At 43.2% G+C, this 24,804-nt stretch overlaps 1 protein-coding gene across 12 annotated transcripts in view; it reads right to left on the minus strand.

Moving 5' to 3' along the window:
- Positions 1-21,347, minus strand: part of LOC112238212 (1-phosphatidylinositol 3-phosphate 5-kinase) — a 33,857-nt gene extending 12,510 nt beyond the window's left edge. For 4 of the 12 annotated variants that reach the window (XM_024406821.1, XM_024406816.1, XM_024406809.1 and 1 more), the window contains exons 1-18: positions 20,982-21,347; positions 19,270-19,454; positions 16,662-16,823; positions 16,154-16,180; positions 15,397-15,506; positions 14,888-15,059; positions 14,128-14,338; positions 13,657-13,803; positions 11,615-11,641; positions 11,300-11,389; positions 9,384-9,537; positions 8,722-8,879; positions 8,457-8,568; positions 3,773-3,920; positions 3,310-3,477; positions 2,659-2,718; positions 894-1,023; positions 214-394 (exon numbers count right to left, since the gene is read on the minus strand). In XM_024406821.1, the coding sequence (XP_024262589.1) occupies positions 214-394; positions 894-1,023; positions 2,659-2,718; positions 3,310-3,477; positions 3,773-3,920; positions 8,457-8,568; positions 8,722-8,879; positions 9,384-9,537; positions 11,300-11,389; positions 11,615-11,641; positions 13,657-13,803; positions 14,128-14,338; positions 14,888-15,059; positions 15,397-15,506; positions 16,154-16,180; positions 16,662-16,823; positions 19,270-19,444 (2,232 nt within the window). In that variant the 5' untranslated portion in view covers positions 19,445-19,454; positions 20,982-21,347. Of the gene's footprint in view, positions 1-213; positions 395-893; positions 1,024-2,658; positions 2,719-3,309; positions 3,478-3,772; positions 3,921-8,456; positions 8,569-8,721; positions 8,880-9,383; positions 9,538-11,299; positions 11,390-11,614; positions 11,642-13,656; positions 13,804-14,127; positions 14,339-14,887; positions 15,060-15,396; positions 15,507-16,153; positions 16,181-16,661; positions 16,824-19,269; positions 19,455-20,360; positions 20,384-20,981 lie in introns of those variants that run through there. The other 8 variants (XM_024406796.1, XM_024406789.2, XM_024406801.1 and 5 more) reach the window with 8 other exon arrangements.
- Between the last annotated feature and the right edge of the window lie 3,457 nt (positions 21,348-24,804).

Consider the following 24,804-nt stretch of genomic DNA (forward strand, 5'->3'; position numbering starts at 1 on the left):
GGCAACTCGGACTTTAGCGTAAATCTTTGATTGAATTCAATATGGAGACTTGCACAAAAAGTCAAGTTAATCACCCAAATCTCAAGTCAGAATACCTCCCTGAGAGAACTGTGAGTGTACCCTCTTAATTACCAGACTAATTACCGCTGCACTACAGAATGTAAGCTTGTGAGACTTCTGGATGGTTGTACGAGGTTACGGTCAGTGAGCTACCTTCTTGATGTGGACCAGTTGTCTGATGTCCATGTCATCATCACAGCTGCGAACGTCTGGCCGCACCGTCTGCACCACTTGCCTCACCACGGGAACAATGATGTCACGCCAGGAGAGGGACAGGGACTCACTGTACAGCAGCTGCTGCAGCAGCGCCATCATGTGACTGTGGTTGGCAGAGCTGGGTAAGGGAGGGAAGAAAACAGCAGTTTAAGGCCAGTATACCATGTGGATTCACCAGCTAAATATTTTACATTTTTATTTAACTAGGCAAGTCCGTTAAGAACAAATTCGTATTTACAATGACAGCCTACCCCGGCCAAACCCTAACCTGGACGATACTGGGCCAACTGTGTGCCGCCCTATGGGACTCCCAGCCTGGAATTGAACCAGGGTCCGAAGTGACGCCTCTAGCACTAAGATGCAGTGCCTTAGACCGCTGCGTCACTCTGGAGTCCAAAATAACACCATAGTATGCTCCAATTCATACTGAGATGTTGTTTCATCTAAAAGAATGACTCAAATATGTTCCACTTCAGTTCCAGTTTTACTTCACTTCAGTAAGCTAAAGACTAGTCTTTAGTTTCCAAACATCCAACATACCTATAACAAATAAATAAATGGAATGACAAAAACATTTGAGCAACTTTCAAACCTCTAAGTTATCTGACTGTACTCACAGTAGCCTCTCCATGGCCTTCTTCTCTCCATTCTCCTCTCTGAGCTGGTCCAGGGAGCTGTGGTGCCAGCCCAGAGGAGTGAACAGCATCTCTTTAGCCTTCTCCTCCACACGACGGTTAAACAGGGACTCTACAGCACACACACAGACAGAGAGAAGAGTGAGAGAGCACGATAGAGAGAGAATGTTAGCTTGGCTTACAGTTACAATACATTAGGTTCAGTACCAACTGCTTGTTCAACAGAAAGAATACACAGCTGCAAAAGAGTCGAAAAGGAAGCAACACTTGAACTAAACAAGGAAGTGGGGAATTCCTGGGTCATTCCACGAAAAGAGTGCCTTTTGCGTGCATCCCATTGATATTTTAAGTAGAAATTGTGCACAAATATTGAATTTTAAATGGCTGTTATATTAAATGAAGTGCCCTTTAACATAGATCACATGGAGAATTCAATAAAAAATATGATTAAAGGCTCCCTTCATCGACCCCGTGGCATCACTTCTAGGAAGGTTTCAACCCACTTAATCCCAACATTCTCCAAGTTTCAACATCATTGTAAAGCCCTAGTTATTTTGTTGCTTTGACGAAGTCATTTCTGATGATGATTATCTATATGTGATTAATTTACGTCTGTCCCTCATTTTAAGGTCAACCGTGTTATGTGAACTGAACTGTCGTTTTAATATGGTGAACAGTGGCGGCCCGTCCATTAGGGCATTAGGGGGAGTGCCCCACTTTTGGTTGGTTTAAACAAGTGAAAAATGATCAACTGCTCTGCCATCAGCAGCACTGGGCATCCGGCCTGCCACACATCACTCGGATTACATTGCCAGCTCTTACATTGCTTGGTATTGAGTCTGCTCACTCTGCAAATGACCTAGTAAATAAATAATCATGATAGTCATTGGGAGCCTGGGACCTAAACCGGACATCCACATCCATCACCAGTTGAAGGACAAAGGGATACACTTGCTAAGACCTTCTCATGGATCTGAATGGACAAAAAAAACATGGTTCTATGCCCAATTTGCAACACTATTTTGGGTTTCCTGCTATTAGATGCTAGCTAGTGGATACTAGCTACCGTAAAGCACACACACCGGTAGCTAGCTTGCTCGCAAGCTCGCATACCGGTAGCTAGTTAGCTCGCATACCGGTAGCTAGTTAGCTCGCATACCGGTAGCTAGTTAGCTCGCATACCGGTAGCTAGTTAGCTCGCATACCGGTAGCTAGTTAGCTCGCATACCGGTAGCTAGTTAGCTCGCATACCGGTAGCTAGTTAGCTCGCATACCGGTAGCTAGTTAGCTCGCATACCGGTAGCTAGTTAGCTCGCATACCGGTAGCTAGTTAGCTCGCATGGCAATCAACTCCAACTAAAGTTACTGGTGAGTTCATCATGCTATCTAGCTATCCCCAGTTAGATAATTTGTTTTCACTTGTCGCATTTGTGCTTTTTGTTGAGTTTTCCCTTCGATGCACTCGTGAGCTGGCTGCAAGCTGCTCGTTCTAAAAATAACTTTGTTAATCAAAACAGTGGCAGCATGTGCAGCAGAGATGATTCAGTTTTTACATCCAAAAATAAATTGGTGTATTTATGCTGTTGTTCAAATGCACAGATCACTTTATACATCTTCCCAAAGAAACAAGTTGTAATTTGAAAACTTGTGTTAATAATTCTGTCATGCTGCTTTTGTGACTCCCCAACTCCCCAGTTGACAGTAACACTTCTCAAAAGTCACCAAATTTGTGGAACGACCCTCCTACCTTTGATGAAGGCGTCGCTAATGGAGATATTCTGTCCTCCTTCCTCTGAGACCAGGTACTCTGATAGGAGAAAGCGGAGAAATGCATCAACACACGCACAACTCCACCTTCCAAAAACATATACCCATTATGGAAACTGGCTATGCAAACTTTGTGTGCTATCCTATATTTCTTTCTGAACGCCACACTCATTTATATGCATAGCTCATTTCCTGTCACTGTTCCTTTAAATGTTGGGGTGGTTGTTGTTGTAACAACAGGTCATGTGTAAAATTCCCACTTTAGAGCAAAACAAATCTGAATTGAGCTTTCAGACTTAGGTCGCATATGAAACATTGGAATTGTATCAGGATTGCGTTTACACAGGCAGGCCCAATTCTGATCTTTTGCCCAATTATTGGCAAAAGAGCTGATCTGATTGGTCAGAAGACCAATTAGTCAAAAAAAAGAACTGAAATGGACTGACTGTTAACACAGCCATACAAATGTGAACTCAACAAAACAAATTCTAGAAAAGATAAGTATCAGATATGCCAATACATCACATTTTGGGTGATTGTGTAAACACAGCCTTAGTATAAGGTGTTTGCCTACAGCAAGACAACAGCAACTAATCATTATTTTTGTGTGTTTGTGTGTGTGGCTCAGTACCTTTCTGCTCCATAGGGTGCGGGGGTACATGGGGGTACTTGGACTGTTTCTTGATGTGGAAGTTGACATTGTCCTGCTCCATATTGAGATTGATGGAGGCAGCAGAGTCACTGTCCACCGCTGACTGGAAACTGCTGACTGACGTCCTCTTACTAGGACTGGACGAATCTGATGGGGGGGCATTAATTGATTGATCTTTATTAGTCATGTAAAAAAGAAAAGTAATTTGTCTTCTTGATGCATAGCAGCATGGAGGGGGATAAATATGAAGGGACATCAGAGCCAATACAAAAGGGATCTTAGAATCCTTTATTAGCTCATTAGTTCAAGATAAACACAAAGAAACATCTCAGACATTACAGAAGGACTCAACTACCTATTATTTAGGAAAGCAACAGACATGGACATGAGGCTAGTTGTTGTAATGCGTAGCCAGAGTCACAAGGCATGCGGGGATACTTACTGGGCATGACATAGTCATTCTCGTCAGCCACCTGGTCTGTGTCACTGTCGTCAAACTTGATGTCTTTAAACCAGGAAGGTTCTGAGTGTCCCTCCAGAGAGTTGACACTGTCACTGTCAGGAGACGGGGTCTCAGAGAAGTCTGTGCTCTGTGAGGATAGAAGACACCTTCATCAGTCATGAGCAACAGCGTCACCAACATCATTATTATCGTCATCAAAAAAATCATCAACACTATCATCAACTACACAATCATCATAATCTTCACATCATCGTCATCCTCAGCAGCAATAGCATCACCATCTTCACCACTATCGTCATGATCATCATCCTCACCATTATGACCATCATTGCAAAAATCATTGCAAAAATCAGGAACGTTCTGTCCAAAAATTATGCAGAACAATTAATCCATGCTTTTGTTACTTCTAGGTTAGACTACTGCAATGCTCTACTTTCCGGCTACCCGGATAAAGCACTAAATAAACTTCAGTTAGTGCTAAATACGGCTGCTAGAATCCTGACTAGAACCAAAAAATGTGATCATATTACTCCAGTGCTAGCCTCCCTACACTGACTTCCTGTCAAGGCAAGGGCTGATTTCAAGGTTTTACTGCTAACCTACAAAGCATTACATGGGCTTGCTCCTACCCATCTTTCTGATTTGGTCCTGCCGTACGCTACGGTCACAAGATGCAGGCCTCCTAATTGTCCCTAGAATTTCTAAGCAAACAGCTGGAGGCAGGGCTTTCTCCTATAGAGCTCAATTTTTATGGAATGGTCTGCCTACCCATGTGAGAGACGCAAACTCGGTCTCAACCTTTAAGTCTTTACTGAAGACTCATCTCTTCAGTGGGTCATATGATTGAGTGTTGTCTGGCCCAGGAGTGTGAAGGTGAACGGAAAGGCTCTGGAGCAACAAACCGCCCTTGCTGTCTCTGCCTGGCCGGTTCCCCTCTCTCCACTGGGATTCTCTGCCTCTAACCCTATTACAGGGGCTGAGTCACTGGCTTACTGGTGCTCTTTCATGCCTTTGGAGGGGTGCGTCACTTGAGTGGGTTGAGTCACTGATGTGATCTTCCTGTCTGGGTTGGCTGGGTTATGCTCTCTCTAATTCTCTCTTTCTCTCTTTCTTTCTCTCTCTCAGAGGACCATGCCTCAGGACTACCTGGCATGATGACTCCTTGCTGTCCCCAGTCCACCTGGCTGTGCTGCTGCTCCAGTTTCAACTGTTCTGCCTGCGGCTATGGAATCCTGACCTGTTCACCTGACGTGCTACCTGTCCCAGACCTATTAGCTTACCTCCGCTGTACCCGCACCCCACCATACCCCTGTCTGCGCATTATGCCCTGAATATAGTCTACCATGCCCAGAAATCCAAAAATTCTGAGATTTCTATACCCAACTATAACATCTTCCGTCAAGATAGAACTGCCAAAGGGGGAGGAGTTGCAGTTTACTGCAGAGAGAGCCTGCAAAGTAATGTCATACTTTCCAGGTCCATACCCAAACAGTTCGCACTACTAATTTTAAAAATTACTCTCTCCAGAAATAAGTCTCTCACTGTTGCCGCCTGCTACCGACCCCCCTCAGCTCCCAGCTGTGCCCTGGACACCATTTGTGAATTGATCGCCCCCCATCTAGCTTCAGAGTTTGTTCTGTTAGGTGACCTAAACTGGGATATGCTTAACACCTCAGCAGTCCTACAATCTAAGCTAGATGCCCTCAATCTCACACAAATCATCAAGGAACCCACCAGGTACAACCTTAAATCTGTAAACAAGGGCACTCTCATAGACGTCATCCTGACCAACTGGCCCTCCAAATACACCTCTGCTGTCTTCAACCAGGATCTCAGCGATCACTGCCTCATTGCCTGTATCCGCTACGGAGCCGCTGTCAAACGACCACCCCTCATCACTGTCAAACGCTCCCTAAAACACTTCTGTGAGCAGGCCTTTCTAATCGACCTGGCCCAGGTATCCTGGAAGGACATTGACCTCATCCCGTCAGTTGAGGATGCCTGGTCATTCTTTAAAAGTAACTTTCTCACCATTTTAGATAAGCATGCTCCGTTCAAAAAATGCAGAACTAAGAACAGATACAGCCCTTGGTTCACTCCAACCTGACTGCCCTCGACCAGCACAAAAATATCCTGTGGCGGACTGCAATAGCATCGAATAGTCCCCGCGATATGCAACTGTTCAGGGAAGTCAGGAACCAATACACGCAGTCAGTCAGGAAAGCTAAGGCCAGCATCCTGTAGCTCCAACTCCAAAAAGTTCTGGGACACTGAAGTCCATGGAGAACAAGAGCACCTCCTCCCGGCTGCCCACTGCACTGAGGCTAGGTAACACGGTCACCACCGATAAATCCATGATTATCGAAAACTTCAACAAGCATTTCTCAACAGCTGGCCATGCCTTCCGCCTGGCTACTCCAACCTCAGCCAACAGCTCCGCACCCCCCGCAGCTACTTGCCCAAGCCTCTCCAGGTTCTCCTTTACCCAAATCCAGATAGCAGATGTTCTGAAAGAGCTGCAAAACCTGGACCCGTACAAATCAGCTGGGCTTGACAATCTGGACCCTCTATTTCTGAAACTATCCGCCGCCATTGTCGCAACCCCTATTACCAGCCTGTTCAACCTCTCTTTCATATCGTCTGAGATCCCCAAGGATTGGAAAGCTGCCGCAGTCATCCCCCTCTTCAAAGGGGGAGACACCCTGGACCCAAACTGTTACAGACCTATATCCATCCTGCCCTGCCTATCTAAGGTCTTCGAAAGCCAAGTCAACAAACAGGTCACTGACCATCTCGAATCCCACCGTACCTTCTCCGCTGTGCAATCGGGTTTCCGAGCCGGTCACGGGTGCACCTCAGCCACGCTCAAGGTACTAAACGATATCATAACCGCCATCGATAAAAGACAGTACTGTGCAGCAGTCTTCATCGACCTTGCCAAGGCGTTTGACAGTTCAGTGTGTCAAATCGGAGGGCATGCTGTCCGGTCCTCTGGGAGTCTCTATGGGGGTGCCACAGGGTTCAATCCTCGGGCCGACTCTTTTCTCTGTATATATCAATGATGTTGCTCTTGCTGCGAGCGATTCCCTGATCCACCTCTACGCAGACGACACCATTCTATATACTTCCGGCCCGTCCTTGGACACTGTGCTATCTAACCTCCAAACGAGCTTCAATGCCTTACAACACTCCTTCCGTGGCCTCCAACTGCTCTTAAACGCTAGTAAAACCAAATGCATGCTTTTCAACCGTTCTCTGCCTGCACCCGCACGCCTGACCAGAATCACCACCCTGGATGGTTCCGACCTTGAATATGTGGACATCTATAAGTACCTAGGTGTCTGGCTAGACTGTAAACTCTCCTTCCAGACTCATATCAAACATCTCCAATCGAAAATCAAATCAAGAATCGGCTTTCTATTCCGCAACAAAGCCTCCTTCACTCACGCCGCCAAACTTACCCTAGTAAAACTGACTATCCTACCGATCCTCGGCTTCGGCGATGTCATCTACAAAATTGCTTCCAACACTCTACTCAGCAAACTGGATGCAGTTTATCACAGTGCCATCCGTTTTGTCACTAAAGCACCTTATACCACCCACCACTGCGACTTGTATGCTCTAGTCGGCTGGCCCTCGCTACATATTCGTCGCCAGACCCACTGGCTCCAGGTCATCTACAAGTCCATGCTAGGTAAAGCTCCGCCTTATCTCAGTTCACTGGTCACGATGGCAACACACATCCGTAGCACGCGCTCCAGCAGGTGTATCTCACTGATCATCCCTAAAGCCAACACCTCATTTGGCCGCCTTTCATTCCAGTTCTCTGCTGCCTGTGACTGGAACGAATTGCAAAAATCGCTGAAGTTGGAGACTTTTATCTCCCTCACCAACTTCAAACATCTGCTGTCTGAGCAGTTAACCGATCGCTGCAGCTGTACATAGTCTATCAGTAAATAGCCCACCCATTTTTACCTACCTCATCCCCATACTGTTTTTATTTATTTACTTTTCTGCTCTTTTGCACACCAATATCTCTACCTGTACATGACCATCTGATCATTTATCACTCCAGTGTTATTAATCTGCAAAATTGTAATTATTCGCCTACCTCCTCATGCCTTTTGCACACAATGTATATAGACTCCCCTTTTTTTTCTACTGTGTTATTGACTTGTTAATTGTTTACTCCATGTGTAACTCTGTGTTGTCTGTTCACACTGCTATGCTTTATCTTGGCCAGGTCGCAGTTGCAAATGAGAACTTGTTCTCAACTAGCCTACCTGGTTAAATAAAGGTGAAATAAAAATAAATAAAAATTATTTGACCATGCTGGTCATTTATGAACATTTTAACATCTTGGCCATGTTCTGCTATAATCTCCACCCAGCACAGCCAGAAGAGGACTGACCACCCCTCATAGCCTGGTTCCTCTCTAGGTTTCTTCCTAGGTTTTGGCCTTTCTAGGGAGTTTTTCCTAGCCAACGTGCGTCAACATCTGCATTGCTTGCTGTTTGAGGTTTTTGGCTGGGTTTCTGTACAGCACTTTGAGATATCAGCTGATGTACGAAGGGCTATATAAATACATTTGATTTGATCAACACCACCCCCATCAGCATTGTTAATGTCCTCTTCCCCTTATTTCGACAAAATAGTATCTCACCTGGAGGGGGCGATAGAGAGCGTACTCATCTCTGAACAGCTGGTCGTGGTGAGTGACACAGTCCAACCAACGACCATCTACCAGAGCCTGACCAATGGCTATCGCCTGTGCCCTGCAAGAGTGTGAATGAGCAATAGAGAGACAGAGAAAGAGGATGGATGAGGGAGAAAGAACATTAGTAACTCATGTAATCTCTGCTTAATACAACAGGATGCTTACTCAGACATCCAGAATGGTTTTCCCTCAGCATGATGTCTGTCTTTACCTTGTGGAGATAGTTCCATTCCTTAACAGCCAGTTGACCAACTCCTTCCCCACAATGCAGTTGGGGTATGTACGGAGCCAGTAGCGGTGGTCCTGGAACTCCATACCAGTAGTGTTGTGACAAATCTTCTTCCACAGGTCTTTGAGCTGGGATGAGTCCTACATGTCATCACAGTCAGTCAAAAATGACTTATGTTTGCTTTTTCAAGAATGGATTGTAAATTGGACAGAACAAATTACACAGACAGAGATAGAGGGAAAGATTGAGGATAGAGGGAAGCAAGAGAGAGAGAAAGCGAAAGAGTAATTGCGAGATGGAGAGAGAGGGCGAGCGAGCGAGAAAGTGTGTCAGAGTGAGAGAGCAGGATACAGAGTGAGATTGGCTCATCACGCTCTAGCGGCTGACTTCGGTGGTCAGTTGAACAGTGTTTCCTCCGACACATTGGTGCAGCTGGCTTCCGGGTTACGCGAGCAGGTGTTAAGAAGCGCGGTTTGGGGTGGTCATGTTTCGGGGGATGCATGAATCGACCTTCGCCTCTCCCGAGCCCGTTTGGGAGTTGCAGCGATGAGAAACTCGTAATCACGAAATTGGGGAGAAAAAGGGGGTAAAAATGAACTGAAAGAATAAGGGGAAAGAGGGAGTGAAAGTAAGAGCATCATTACCAACAGTATCTTCCTCTCCTCTTCGCTGTGGTCAGGTTTTGGCATGGCCCTGCTGGTCTGGGGGCTCACTGAGCCGTCATAGGAGGGCACCATGGAGGAGCCAGACCGGTCCAGGGACAGGTTGGTCACACTGGCTGACCTGGATAAGACGGGGCTGGCATTACAGGGCCATCACTCAATAGATGCAGCAACACATTTTCATTCTGTACCTCATCCCATTCTATACTTCTCTAACTTGTGTGTATGTGTCTGTGTCTCTGTGTAATAGGGATTAGAAATTATTTCACTATTCGAATAATATGACTTTTTTTCTGAATAATTGAAATACATTTTTTTTTTTTTTTTTTTTTTTACTTCAATGGGGACTTGCTTGTGCAACCCTTGAGAGCCGGCGCGATGAGCTCTGCTTGTTCCAGCAGAAGGGTGGGGGAGGTGCGAGAGAGAAGCAGGGGCCAGTGTGTAACACAGAGGGGGAGAGAGAGAGATAAAGTAGCCAAACCGATTCGCGCAAGTTGGACAAACTTGTTGCTGCCATAGGTTATCTACCATACCATCTTGTAGTGTCTGTCTTGGCTGCGTCAAAGCATCGTAAAGTAGCAAGGCTAGCTAATGGAGGCTATTTTGCTGCGCTCCCCATCCTTGTCTACAACAACTCCATTTATATTAAACAACAGCCTACATGTTGGTGGATCATTGTAGCCTACTCCATCAGCCAATTTAATTCCGTAATTTTAATTCCATTATGCATTGATTACAATTCTCCCACTACACTTGCTACACATGACCTCTGACCTTGATGACAATAACAAGCTACACGTGTGAAACGTGTGTAGGCTACCAGCAATTTTTTTTTTTAATGGGACGCACTCGTAAAAAACGTCATAAAACTGTTGTTTTAATCAAATTGGAATGTAATGGTCCATCCTTGAAGGCTATGTAGCAATGTCACATAGATAATTATACTTAATTTCAGACAAAGCCTTTTCATTGTTAAAATAGGCCTATATTTTTTTTGTTTCTCAAAAATGAATACTCTCCCAAGTAATCTAATACTAACGTCCTGTCGGATATTACAATAACTGTGCCAAACCCCTAGAGTGGAAAGGGAGGGGACTAATAGATGTCAAAAAGGGTCCAACAGAAATAGAATGAACACACTATTATAACTATTAAAACTATTCTAGATTTTATTTAACCTTTATTTTGACAGGGACACTAGGCTGTCTTTCACAGACGAACCCTGCATAAATACATCAAACATATATAATGTACAAAATTACAAGGCAGATACACACATTTATCAACGTAGAAGACTCTCAACTGACCAATGGGGACCAGAACATCTCATTTCAGAGAGCTCTGGAAGTTGTTCCACATAAAGGGCCCCAAAAAAACTAAAAATCAGCTTTACCCAACTATGTAGAGACCGAAGGGGCCTCCAGGGTTATCCAAGCTTGAGACCAGGTTTGGTCATTCGAAAGTCTAAATGTAATTAATGGTAGGATGTTTCTGCATGAGTGCTTTGTAAATAAACAAGAAAATGCTGCTCTCTCCTTACATACAATGAGGTACAACCCACTTTTTAATACAACACACAATAGTGAATTCTAGAACCATGACCAGTAATAAACCCGAGGGCATAATGGAAAAGAGCATCTAGTGGTTTAAGTGTAAATGCTGCTGCATGCATATAGATAATATCCCCATAATCTAAGAGACAAAAATGGCTTGGACAATTTCCTTCCTAATAACTAAAGTCTAAAACCAACCTTGAACTTCATATAAATATCTCTCTGTGGGATGCACTATCAGAAAATAGGGCACCAAAATACAAACCCTAAACCTAGCTGGAAGAATGTAAAAGAAGCTGTAAAATGGTTCTATATAAAGATGTTGGACCAAAAGAAGACACTCACCGCTTCCTTATTGGGGACTTGCCTCCATCCTCTTGTAGCGTGCTCCGTCTAGAATTCATGCCACTGTTCTGAGAGTCCTGGTGAATCAAACTGACACACAGACATGCATACAAACAAATTCATTCTTGAACTAAATCATTTCACATCCATCTTTGATGTCAATAGAACACTACCGGAACTTGCTATGGTAGACGCATGCAGAAGTCTCAATATGGTAGGGCTAGAATGGTAAAGCTCAAGTCAAAAATAAAAAACTAAACTGTTACAAGCTGTCAAAGAAGTTGGAATGTTAGTAAAAGTAACAGCAGGACTCACTTCTTTCTCATCCCAATGGGAGTTTTTCTATGCCAGGAGAGAAAGGGGAAAATATTTCATTTGAGCAAGAGCAGAACACTGAAAATGGGATCAAAGCTGGTTATATACAGTGCCTTGCGAAAGTATTCGGCCCCCTTGAACTTTGCGACCTTTTGCCACATTTCAGGCTTCAAACATAAAGATATAAAACTGTATTTTTTTGTGAAGAATCAACAACAAGTGGGACACAATCATGAAGTGGAACAACATTTATTGGATATTTCAAACTTTTTTAACAAATCAAAAACTGAAAAATTGGGCGTGCAAAATTATTCAGCCCCTTTACTTTCAGTGCAGCAAACTCTCTCCAGAAGTTCAGTGAGGATCTCTGAATGATCCAATGTTGACCTAAATGACTAATGATGATAAATACAATCCACCTGTGTGTAATCAAGTCTCCGTATAAATGCACCTGCACTGTGATAGTCTCAGAGGTCCGTTAAAAGCGCAGAGAGCATCATGAAGAACAAGGAACACACCAGGCAGGTCCGAGATACTGGTGTGAAGAAGTTTAAAGCCGGATTTGGATACAAAAAGATTTCCCAAGCTTTAAACATCCCAAGGAGCACTGTGCAAGCGATAATATTGAAATGGAAGGAGTATCAGACCACTGCAAATCTACCAAGACCTGGCCGTCCCTCTAAACTTTCAGCTCATACAAGGAGAAGACTGATCAGAGATGCAGCCAAGAGGCCCATGATCACTCTGGATGAACTGCAGAGATCTACAGCTGAGGTGGGAGACTCTGTCCATAGGACAACAATCAGTCGTATATTGCACAAATCTGGCCTTTATGGAAGAGTGGCAAGAAGAAAGCCATTTCTTAAAGATATCCATAAAAAGTGTTGTTTAAAGTTTGCCACAAGCCACCTGGGAGACACACCAAACATGTGGAAGAAGGTGCTCTGGTCAGATGAAACCAAAATTGAACTTTTTGGCAACAATGCAAAACCTTATGTTTGGCGTAAAAGCAACACAGGTTATCACCCTGAACACACCATCCCCACTGTCAAACATGGTGGTGGCAGCATCATGGTTTGGGCCTGCTTTTCTTCAGCAGGGACAGGGAAGATGGTTCAAATTGATGGGAAGATGGATGGAGCCAAATACAGGACCATTCTGGAAGAAAACCTGATGGAGTCTGCAAAAGACCTGAGACTGGGACGGAGATTTGTCTTCCAACAAGACAATGATCCAAAACATAAATCAAAATCTACAATGGAATGGTTCAAAAATAAACATATCCAGGTGTTAGAATGGCCAAGTCAAAGTCCAGACCTGAATCCAATCGAGAATCTGTGGAAAGAACTGAAAACTGCTGTTCACAAATGCTCTCCATCCAACCTCACTGAGCTCGAGCTGTTTTGCAAGGAGGAATGGGAAAAAATGTCAGTCTCTCGATGTGCAAAACTGATAGAGACATACCCCAAGCGACTTACAGCTGTAATCGCAGCAAAAGGTGGCGCTACAAAGTATTAACTTAAGGGGGCTGAATAATTTTGCACGCCCAATTTTTCAGTTTTTGATTTGTTAAAAAAGTTTGAAATATCCAATAAATGTCGTTCCACTTCATGATTGTGTCCCACTTGTTGTTGATTCTTCACCAAAAAATACAGTTTTATATCTTTATGTTTGAAGCCTGAAATGTGGAAAAAGGTCAAAGTTCAAGGGGGCCGAATACTTTCGCAAGGCACTGTAGTTCAAAGGGATGGCATTTTATTAGAGCTAAACAAAATATAAAAGCATGCTTCCCTGTCAAAATCAAACAAAGGGATGTATTTGAAAACTAATAGGAAAAGTATGTTCAATCGAATAATAATACCTCTTGGTATTCTTTGTTTTTAAAGTCAAACATTTATTTGAAATCCCTTTTGCTGAGAAATGTATGTTTTTCAAAGGCACCCCTCTCAAAGGTAATATGATTGATTGATTGGTTAAGAGGAAGTAGAGCGCCAATAAAACCATGCACGTGAACGTGGACCAAGCAGGGATAAGGAACCCACCCAGTATACAGGGGAAGAAAAGGAGGGTAGACAGAGGAGACAGGAGAAGGATGGAGTGGACAGGGAGGGAGAGGAGAGGACATGGAGGGGAGAGGATATAGGGGATGAAGAGTGCTGAATGTTTCTCTCTCCTCTGTCTCTTCAACTCTGCATTTGAAGGAAAAAAACAAAGATATGAGAGTAGGGATACACAGACAATCATGCAGGATATACACAGACAGAAATAAATACACTGTGGACAAGAGAGGTGAAGAGAAGACAACAAAAGACTAGAGGTCAATGAGAAGGAGAAGTGCATGCATTGTTCGTAGGACAGTTAGGGGACAAAATTACTAGAGTAAGGATGCAAAAGATTGGAGAGTGCATGCATGGTTCCTCCCACAGACTTAAACCTATGATTTATCTCTATGGTTCCTCCTCTCGGTCTGTGTTCTTAGGGTGGGGGCCATTTGGGATGCAGCCTTATTTTACCTCTGCCAGGCCAGGTCCTCCTCTAGGAAGATGTTGCGGCTGGCCTTCCGTCCACCGACCGGGGTGCGAGGCTCGCTGGGCTCCAGGACGCAGGTGGAGCAGGGGGAGGAGTCAGACAGAGCAGACAGGTCCTCCCCTATGGAGCCAGAGTCTGCAGAGTGGGAGTAGCTCAGAGCAATCTTACGGCAGTAGGTGCAGGCCCGCAGGTCTCCTAGACAGACAGACAGACAGACAGACAGACAATGGCGGGAGGGAGGGAGACAGCGAGACGGGTAGGAGTCAGTGAGAGGAAGAGCAGGTCCTGCTATGATCTATGATGGAGGCAGTATCATGGTTACTGTGGTGTTGTCACTGCATGGCATGGTTAGGTCACAGCACATCATCATCAAAGGACAAACATGCTATTGAATAGATCTCTTGGTCTCAGATTCTCACATCACAGCAATGTTAGCTCAAAGGTCACTGGTCAACTTACCCAAGTCCAACTTTAGTAACACACACAACCACAGCAGAAAAAACACCATGCTGAGCACCCATAGACCTCTGTACATACACATGATCTCAGCAGTGGCTCAACTAGATCTCTTCCATTGGACCTCTCTAACATATTGTGACCCTGCTTTGGGATCATTCTTTAGGGGCTGTCTTCCCTCTCCTCAGGTGGTCACTAGGGATAATGATGATGATGATGCAGGCAAGGGGTAGGCATGGTCTTGAGGTCATGCCCCCACCCCCTCCTGTGAGTCCCCAATGCACTCACCCGTGTAGCCCATGAACTTGCCAGGGATTTCCTGGTTGCAGCAGCGGCTACAGAAGATCTGGCCACAGAGCCGGCAGTGGTGGCGGCGGCGGAAGGTGGTGAACTTCTCATTGCAGTCGTAGCACTCCTTACATTGGCTGTCTGGCATCCAGTACTGCTTCAGGTCACTGTCCTGCAATATGCCTTCTTTATTTAGTGGACCAATTAACACTGAGGTATAAAGTAATGCTGAAGCAATCTTTTCAAAGTATATGAAAACTATATTTCACTGAAATCAAATGGCTAGATGAAACAATAACAGCCTACTTTAAAATAAATAAGAGGTGTCTTCACATGTTGTCCCATATTTGGAACAGTTGCCTGTGTGTGATTGTGATAGTTAGCGAAGTTATATTACTCCAAGTAAAAACAAGCAGCACTAGAGTAACAGTGTGTAAAACAACAGCAGTGTAATGTGAAGTACAATAAACAACAGCAGCAGTGTGATTGTGAACTGGTATGGTAGATACCTGGCTCTTTCCCTCCATGATCTCCTTGAGTCTCTTCAGAGCAGTGCGGAGCTGAACAGCCGTACGAGGATCGTGAGTGCCCAGGGGGGTTTCCGATTTCCTACGGCCCTCTAGGAGCGCACACACACAAAAAGAAACACACATGGTGCAGCCATTCAACACACACTTCATAGCAGATTTCGTCTAACCATTCACGTCATGCAAATGCTCCCTTTTCATGCAAATAAAATGCAGAAAGGTAAAGGAGGGAGACTGGGAGAGACATTTTTTTTTATACCTCTCTTAGGTAGGTTATAGCCCAAAACGGGCATGGAAATTGACAATCTCTACAAGGATTTGCTTTGATAATGGCAGGTTAAGTTAAAAAAGGATTACACAACAGAAGCTTACCAGTATATCAGTAGCCATAAACTAGGCTCTAGTGAACAATTATGGTTATGAATAAAATTATACAGATAATGCAAATTGGACAAATGCCATTGAGTGAGAAACAAAAAAAAAAGGTAGTATGATGTTAGTTCTTATATCATTATGCAAACACATACAACTGATCAAATATCAGTGTTGGCAACGAAATAACATCAGAAGGCACTTTATCCATACATGCCAAAAGTAGCTAGATCAACCACACTCACACCAAAACCACTCAGGTGCTTGGGTTAGCCGCCCACTCTATGAAACCAGGTTGTTAAAAGAAATCAAGCGCAAAAAAACATTTCAGAATTCTTAGCAAACACACAGTATAGAAGGCCCTCACCCTCACCAGGCCATAATGGCCAGTCCACTGCAAAAAGAAAAGACATACATCAGCTTTTTTGAATAGACGTCATGTTACTCACACTGTGCATCCATTCTCATCTGCACGTCGCTAACTTAAAACTATAAAATGTCAAAATGGATAGCCCTCACAAAAAGAGCAGCAGTTCAATACGTATTCTAGCCCATGGTAGAAACACAGCAGCTCTCCTTTAAGCTTGCCTAGCGGATATAACGCCTCCAGTGACTCGGATCTCTGACAGATGACTAATCCTATCAGCATGAAACGTTCATCACCATTATCAGGTCAAGCCAGAGAGACAGTTAATGCAATCACTCCAAATATAAATGAACGCACAAAGAATCACTCAAGTTCTTTTTGTCACATGCATAAGTACAGTGAAATGCTTAACTTGCAAGCCCTACCGAACAGTGCAGTATTCAACCCCCCACTGTATAAGTATACTGTACATCTGATGTATTAGAATAAATGTGTGTGTGTGTGGTACCTGAAGCAGTAGAAGTCCTGCGTAAAAGATCGTGGTGTTGTTTCCTATGCGCCCCAGAGCCGTGGATGGAGTGTGCTGGTATGGTCCAGTTCCTACGCTCCCCAGTGGGTGACGGCACAACCACATCCGGTTTCTCTGTCACTGAGGGTGGCCGCCCCTCCTCTGTACACATAGATCAATTAGAACAGGTCATTTAAAGTGGCACTCCAGTCTCTTTTTTACCTAATTTAACACCAGATTTACTTAACAAAAGTAACATCTTTAGATGGAAAAGGTATCCTCATGACATGGGGGGGTTATGTAATTTAAAAAAGCACATAAAGGCTACATAATTCAGAAAGGTCATGTTAACTGACTGATATCTCATAGAACAAAATGTTCTGAGCCTGTGTCAACCTCAGACCTTATTTTCGGTGTTTATCCCAAAACCCTATTCTTTCCCCATTAATTTTCCCCGTATGAATAGCTGAACAAACCAGAGGCAACTAATTTCTGTTTTTTAGGACAACACGCTCTATTGTTCCCACAAGCAGACAAGGAAGTCGATACCATCAAAGGGCACCATCAGACCAACTCCTTGAATGTCCTACTCCTTGAAGTTTGCCTTTGTGTCTAAAAAACCCACTACTTTATCCTTAAAGGTGCACTATGCAGAAATTCTAATATACACTACCGTTGAAAAGTTTAGACATTAACAATGTCTACACTGTATTTAAGATCAATTTGATGTTATTTTAATGGACAAAAACATGAGGTTTGCTTTAAAAAACAAGGACACTTCTAAGTGTCCACAAACTTTTACTTGGTAGTGGTATGCATGTATGTTATATATATATATTATTTTTTTTAATATATATATTTTTTTTTTTTTTAAGGGGTGACATAACAAGCAAGTATAATCCTTGTGCCATCTGAACCGCTGTGAATATCTTTTCCACACCCCAAAATATTGTATTTTCAGCTAGTGTACAAAACTGAAACTTAAGAACAGGAAGCATAGAAATAGTGCACAAAGTTAAGCTATACTGCAGATTTACAAATCAGATTTCTATGTGAATTTGGTTGGGTCGCCCAAAAAGTTACATATTGCAGCTTTAAGTGTGTGTACATTAATGTACTTATAAGTGTATGCATTGCTGGTGTCCATAAATGTTCCCTTGCTCTCTCTAGATCTAATCTTATCAGCGTAAAGTGATTCACCATCCCTCAAATAATTCCATTAAATAAAAAAATAAAAAAAGTAATAATAATAATTTAAAAAATGTGAAATAGAATGTTAACGCTCCATGCTACAGTATATGAGCAGAGTCCTGCTGCCTTGGTGAGGGGCCTGCCAGTAAGGACGGGGCCTGGAGAGAGGGAGACATGATGGACCATGTGGTTGGCCGGCCCCTTCCTTGCACCTAGCCAACAGGCAGTGTCACATCACATGACCTCACGGGACATGGGCTCTGCTCTGAGTTGCATTCTACTTCCTGTTAATCTTAAACTGACTGTAAACTCAGCTGGTGGTCAAGGTTACATTACCTTTCCCTGCATCCTAGGGTACAGTACAGTAGCTTAGACTGTACAGCACTGCATAGTATAGACTGCTATAGGGCAATGGACGAATCTGGGTTTGGTGAATGCCAGGACAACACTACTTGCCCGAATGCATAGTGCCAACTGTAAAGTTTGGTGGAGGAGGTATAATGGTCTGGGGCTGTTTTTTATGGTTCTTAATGCTATTGAATATAATGACATTCAAGACGATTCTGTGCTTTGTGGCAACAGTTTAGGGAAGGCCCTTTCCTGTTTCAGCATGACAATGCCCCCGTGCACAAAGCGAGGTGCATACAGAAATCGTTTGTTGAGATCGGTGTGGAAGAACTTGACTGGCCTGCACAGAGCCTCAACCCCATCGAACACCTTTGGGATGAAATGGAACGCCGACTGCGAGCCAGGCTTAATCGCCCAACATCACTAATGCTCTTGTGGCTGAATGGAAGCAAGTCCCCGCAGCAATGTTCCAATGGACAGCCTTGCCATAAGAGTGGAGGCTGTTATATCAGCAAATGGGGGACAAACTCCATATTAATGTTGACGATGATTTTGGAATGAGCTGTTCGACAAGCAGTTGTCCACATACTTTTGGTCATGTAGTATAGTTGCCACAAAGTTGGAAGCACAGAATCGTCTAGAATGTCATTGTATACTGCAGCGTTAATATTTCCCTTCAATGGAACTAAGGGACCTAGCCTGAACCATGAAAAACGGCCCCAGACCATTAAACTAACTGACTGTAAACCCGGCTGGTGGTCAAGGCTACAGTACCTTTCCCTGCATCCTAGGGTACAGTACAGTAGCCTAGACTGTACAGTACTGCATAGTATTGACTGCTATAGGGCACTCCACAGAATAAGAAATAACAGTGTGACAAAACAACGACTCAATTATTCCGCTTTTTTGTCTTGTCTCCTCATCTTAATGCACAGGTCTACTAGATGACTGTCAACCATCTCAAAACAATTACATAGTGTAATTTAAGTAAGTTTGTGTGAATGTCTGCAATCCCTGAAATCTTGTCTGCTTTCATCATGCGTATCATGTGTGTTATCTTAGTAATGACCTTTGTTAAAGCGGAACAGGTTGACAAAGGAGCTGTATGCTGATCGGAGCGGGGGCTCGTCCTGCTCTGGAGTCAGGGGTTTGAAGTGTGTCAGGTGAGATGGGCTGCCAGGGGAAATAGGAGGCGCCACACTCCAATCCAGTGTAGAGGAGGAGGATTTGTCGTCAGCAGCCATGTTACTGCTCCTGTTGGAAAGACAAACGATCACATGAGACCGGAACATTGTGGTGACATGGTGATTCTCTGCTTAACCGTGTGTAAACAGGCAGCCCTAAACAGAGGCATTGCCTCTAACATTTCAATGATCATGGTAAACAAGTTACACTTTCATTGCTATTCAAACTATTACTTTGGAACAGTTTACCTGTGATTTGTTCCTCTAGTCTGAAATAAGCAATTTCAATGATTCCTCAGTAGTCTGTCTAACTGAGCTGCAAGTGAGACATTTTAGCCTCTGACCTGAGTTTTTCTACTTCTCATTTCAGCCACTCACCTTTCCACAATACCCATTTAGTCGTTTATTGAGAACAAACACCAAAATAACCATTAGTACTGTTATTTCTACTAAAACTGAAAATATTTTTGGTGGCAGGTTTTTAAAAGTACACAAAATTGTGTGATTTTATTTGACAATGGAAACCAGCAATTCTGGTTTGATAAAATTGAGCCCATAGCTTAGGTAGGTCATAATTCTAAGAAACTCAATGACTGCAGAACAGCCCAGAGCTACTGCCGGTTGCAAACCATGCTTTACAGGCTTACCCTCAATGAAGACACAAGACTCACTCTCAGTGTATTTTATAATAGAGCAAAGAGGAACTCAGAGGTGTAAAGAAAACAGTGTCACTGTGAAACACATATCTGAAAAAAATAACAAGAAAGAAAATCCTGTCCCTTTTAAAGAGAATGTAGCCAATCTTGTTTTCCACCAACTACAGAGAGAGAGAAAGATGGAGAATTAGAAAGCGAGAGAGAGAATGAGAGAATACACTGCCACTGTACTAAGGAACGTTTAATGATGGAGCTAAGTTTATAAAATGTCAATAAGGCAAAACTTATGCTACTGTTTGATAAAAACAAATGGGACTGACTTTTGCTGTTTTTCTTCAAACGGAGATAAAACGTTGCTCTTGACAGCAGTAGATGCCACCGGTGAGGGATGGACCAGAGGAAAATGAAAACCTCACCAGCAATAATTTCCACCCCGTCATGTGACCATAGGCCTGATGATAGCAGCTGAGTTAACCAGCATCAACAGCCTTGAATGCCCACGGCCTCACATTCAGCTAAAGAGGCAACTAGGTGAATGTGTGTAAACTACATAGCCATACTGTTGGTGTATAATAATACAAACTGACTAATGTTAGCTTGCATCAAAGCAGCAGTAACACATATAGGGTTAATTATAACAAATATTTGGTAACACAGCTAACGTTCCCTTGCTATCACCGCCAAGCCGTGCAAGAATACAAACATAAATTAACCCAACTAACCACTGCAAAGCATTATCGTGCAGATAAAAATCATTGATCTGAATAGCTGTCACATACGAACTACAGTTGCAGACTCTGTGTCCGCTACTGTGCCCGGCGAGTCAGTGAGCTAACGTTAGCTAGCAGTTAACGTTAGCAGGCCCACTGTAGTTAGCTAAATGAAGGAAGAGTGAAGTGAACACTCATATAATCGAATTTCCACTAAATAACACAAATTACCTGTGTGTTGGTCTCCTTGGACATCCCTGTATGAATAAATTACATTAGGTAAATTCCTGTGAAGTCGAGTAGCCGCCCTATCTTGAGATATGTATTTCAAGCAGTCAGACTAGTCCTGAGCAAGACAGGACAAGTCGTGACCACAACAGTTCGATCAACTGTTGTGATCGCATTAGTGGAAACCAAGAGTGTTCTCAGGGCAGACCTGGTTGTAGCTAGATACAGTATGTTGTGTGTTTTTGCATTTTATCTAAACGTAACCATTTTCCTAAACTTGATCGAATTATCATAACCTGCCACGAAAAGTAACTTCTGATAGTCAAAACCGGCAGACCCGCCCCGAGAACAGTCTTGGTTTCCACTACAGCGTTGTGATTACGAAACAAGGCAGCGCCCATCTATTACCTATTTAATCGATTGACATGACACGTTCACTACACACACCATAGCATGTTTTACTTAGTTTCTTGTGAACAGACACTTTCAGAGAACAACAATTGCCATGTAATTTAGCTATAAGTGAAAACTTTAGTATACCTGAGTTGTGTTACTTGTGGACGTTTTTGTCCCCATTTATTGTAAAGATAAAAAATATAATTAATATATCTGTCCTTAGTGCCCTGTGCTCTAATATGTATCAATAAAGGACTGCTTATCTCCACAATTACTTTATTCAGAGTATTGCTTGAGGTATGCCAAATATAACCTACCTGAACCTGGTTATTCTGCTGTTTTGGGCCAGTAGCTATGAGCGCACAGAATCCATCCCTGCTTTACTTTGAAGAGATCATGAACTGTGAACAACCTATTTTCTGGTCAACCCATCTACTATTTCATCAGTCATTGCAGTTTTGCTTATGTGACTGTCATGTGATATCAGTTTATAGTTATCCATGAATGCCTCTAAAGGAAATCAGTTATTTAACCTTTAAAATGGTTCAAACTGCTTTCAGCTACTGACTGTTGCGTGGTTTGAACTTGTTTGTATTAAATCACATTTTATTTGTCACATGCTTCGTAAACAACAGGTGTAGACTGACAGTGAAATGCTTATTTACGGGTCCTTTTCCAACAATGCAGAGTTTAAGATAAAAAAATAAAATAAAACAGAAATAGTGACACAAGGAATAAATACACAGTGAAAAAACAAACAATAAAGGTAAAAATAACATGCCTATATACAGGGAGTAGCCATGGCCATAACTACATATGAGGACACCTGTAATTTTTTATAATTTGGTGAAGAAAAACCCCCCAAAACACTATATATATGAAAGTATGTGGACACCCCTTCAAATTAGTTGATTTGGCTATTTCAGCCACACCCGTTGCTGACAGGTGTATAAGATCGAACACAGCAATGCAATCTCCATAGACAAAGATTGGCAGTAGAATGGCCTTACTGAAGAGCTCAGTGACCTTCAACGTAGCACCATCATAGGATGCCACCATTCCAACAAGTCAGTTCGTCAAATTTCTGCCCTGCTAGAGCTGACCCAGTCAACTGTAAGCACTGTTATTGTGAAGTGGGATCTCCTAGGATCAACAACGGCTCAGCCACACATCAACAACGGAACAGCCGAGTGCTGAAGCGCATTACGCATAAAAAACGTCTGTCCTCAGTTGCAACACTCACTCCCAAGTTTCCTCTGGAAGCAACGTCAGCACAATAACTGTTCGTCGGGAGCTTAATGAAATGGGTTTCCATGGCCGAGCAGCTGCACACAAGCCTAAGATCACCATGCGCAATGCCAAGATTTGGTTCATTATTCCTCCTCCACCAGACTTTACAGTTGGCACTATGCATTCAAATCAAATCAAATGTATTTATATAGCCCTTCGTACATCAGCTGATATCTCAAAGTGCTGTACAGAAACCCAGCCTAAAACCCCAAACAGCAAGCAATGCAGGTGTAGAAGCACTGCAGGAGGTAGAGTTCTCCTGGCATCTGCCAAACCCAGATTCGTCCGTCGGACTGAGATGGTGAAGCGTGATTCATCACTCCAGAGAATGCGTTTCCACTGCTCCAGAGTCCAATAGTGGGGTGCTTTACACCACTCCAGCCAACACTTGGCATTGTGCATGGTGAACTTAGGCTTGTGTGCAGCTGCTCGGCCATGGAAACCCATTTCATGGAGTTCCCGACAAACAGTTCTTGTACTGACGTTGCTTCCAGAGGCCATTTGGAACTTGGTTGTGAGTGTTGCAACCGAAGACAGACAACTTTTATGTGCTGTGTGCTTCATCACTAGGCAGTCCTGTTCTATAAGCTTGTGTGGCCTACCACTTCACAGCTGAGCTGTTGTTTCTCCTAAATGTTCCCACTTCACAATAACAGCACTGACAGTTGAACATGCAGCTCTAGCAGGGAAGAAATTTGACAAACTGACTTGTTGGAAATGTGGCATCCTATCAAGGTGCTACGTTGAAAGTCACTGAGCACTTCAGTAAGGCAATTCTACTGGCAATGTTTGTCTATGGAGATAGCATGGCGGTTTGCTCGATTTTATAGACCTATCAGCAAAAGGGTGTGGCTGAAATAGCCAAATCCACCAATTTGAAGGGGTGTCCATATACATTTCTATATATAGTGTATATGTAGTACACAATAAAGACAATCAATTACGGGTCAATATCTGAATATTGCTCCCAGCATTGATCAAAGCTCAGAACGTTTATATGATTGACCTGACTGAGTTCTAATCGCGCCTGCCTCTTCGCGTTCGAGTGGAATTATGAACAGTGGTTTGTTCACTCTCAAACTGCTAACTCCGCCCTCTCACCACACAGGCAGAGGGCCTGAGACATGAAACCAGCTAGCAGTCGGCTCTAGTTGGCAACTAGAGATGCTGCTGACAGTGTGATTGCTCATCAACTTGTACCTCCACCAGTCTGTGAAGTTAATCATATTGGTTTCTAACAGGGTTTCCATCCAACCTTTTTATGCGAGTCAAGTACATGTTGGATAACAAATGTAATTACAGGCCTGATGGAAACAACACATTTGTTGATAAAACAAGTTTTGCTAGACAAGGTGTGATCGTTTTGTTATTGATAACATCAAGTATGGCATAAATGAAGGTGGAAACGCTTCAATGCGCAAATATTTATATAATAACCATCATATTGAAATAAACGTGGAGTTAAGCGACTACGTTATCCTCGCACTACTACGACTTTTCGAGAAATCGTGCAGTTTATTAGGCTAGAGATTAAACTATGATGAACTTCACAGGGTGGTGAAAGTGCAAGGTGATGAGCTTGATGTTCTTTTCCAATAAATATCGAGGGTCTTATTCTGGTTGATCGAGGCTAGGCTGCCATTTGACAAGCAAGGAATAATCAAAGAGGGGCTATGCTTTAAATAACTATGTGGAAGGTGTGCTCCACACCGCGCTAGCGGAGTTGATCTGATTTTCCACAGAGTTGCATTATATTCCAGAAAACACATAGAGCCCCTAGTTGATTATCCTTTTTATACCAAGGCTACAATTGAACACATTTGCCACTAGAAATGTGTTCATTTGCTGGAAGAAAAACACGTTTACCAGATCGCTACAGTAGTTGTCGTGTTAACCAAACAAACATACATGCTATATTTTTAGCTAACCAAACTTTAATTTTTTAAATTTATTTTTAACCAAACCATCCGAACTAGCTTGCTATTATGAGCATCGAATTCAACAATACCGATTCTGTTTCTGGTTAGCGAAACATATCTATCGCCTTGTGTAGCCCCGCCCACTTGACACAGTTCCATTCGAACGTGATTGTGTTTGTTTCCGTTTTACAATTTCCGTCAACGTTAGCGAATTACCTCAG

This window comes from Oncorhynchus tshawytscha, linkage group LG03, assembly GCF_018296145.1.
Source record: "Oncorhynchus tshawytscha isolate Ot180627B linkage group LG03, Otsh_v2.0, whole genome shotgun sequence".
NCBI classification, from domain to species: Eukaryota; Metazoa; Chordata; class Actinopteri; order Salmoniformes; family Salmonidae; genus Oncorhynchus; species Oncorhynchus tshawytscha.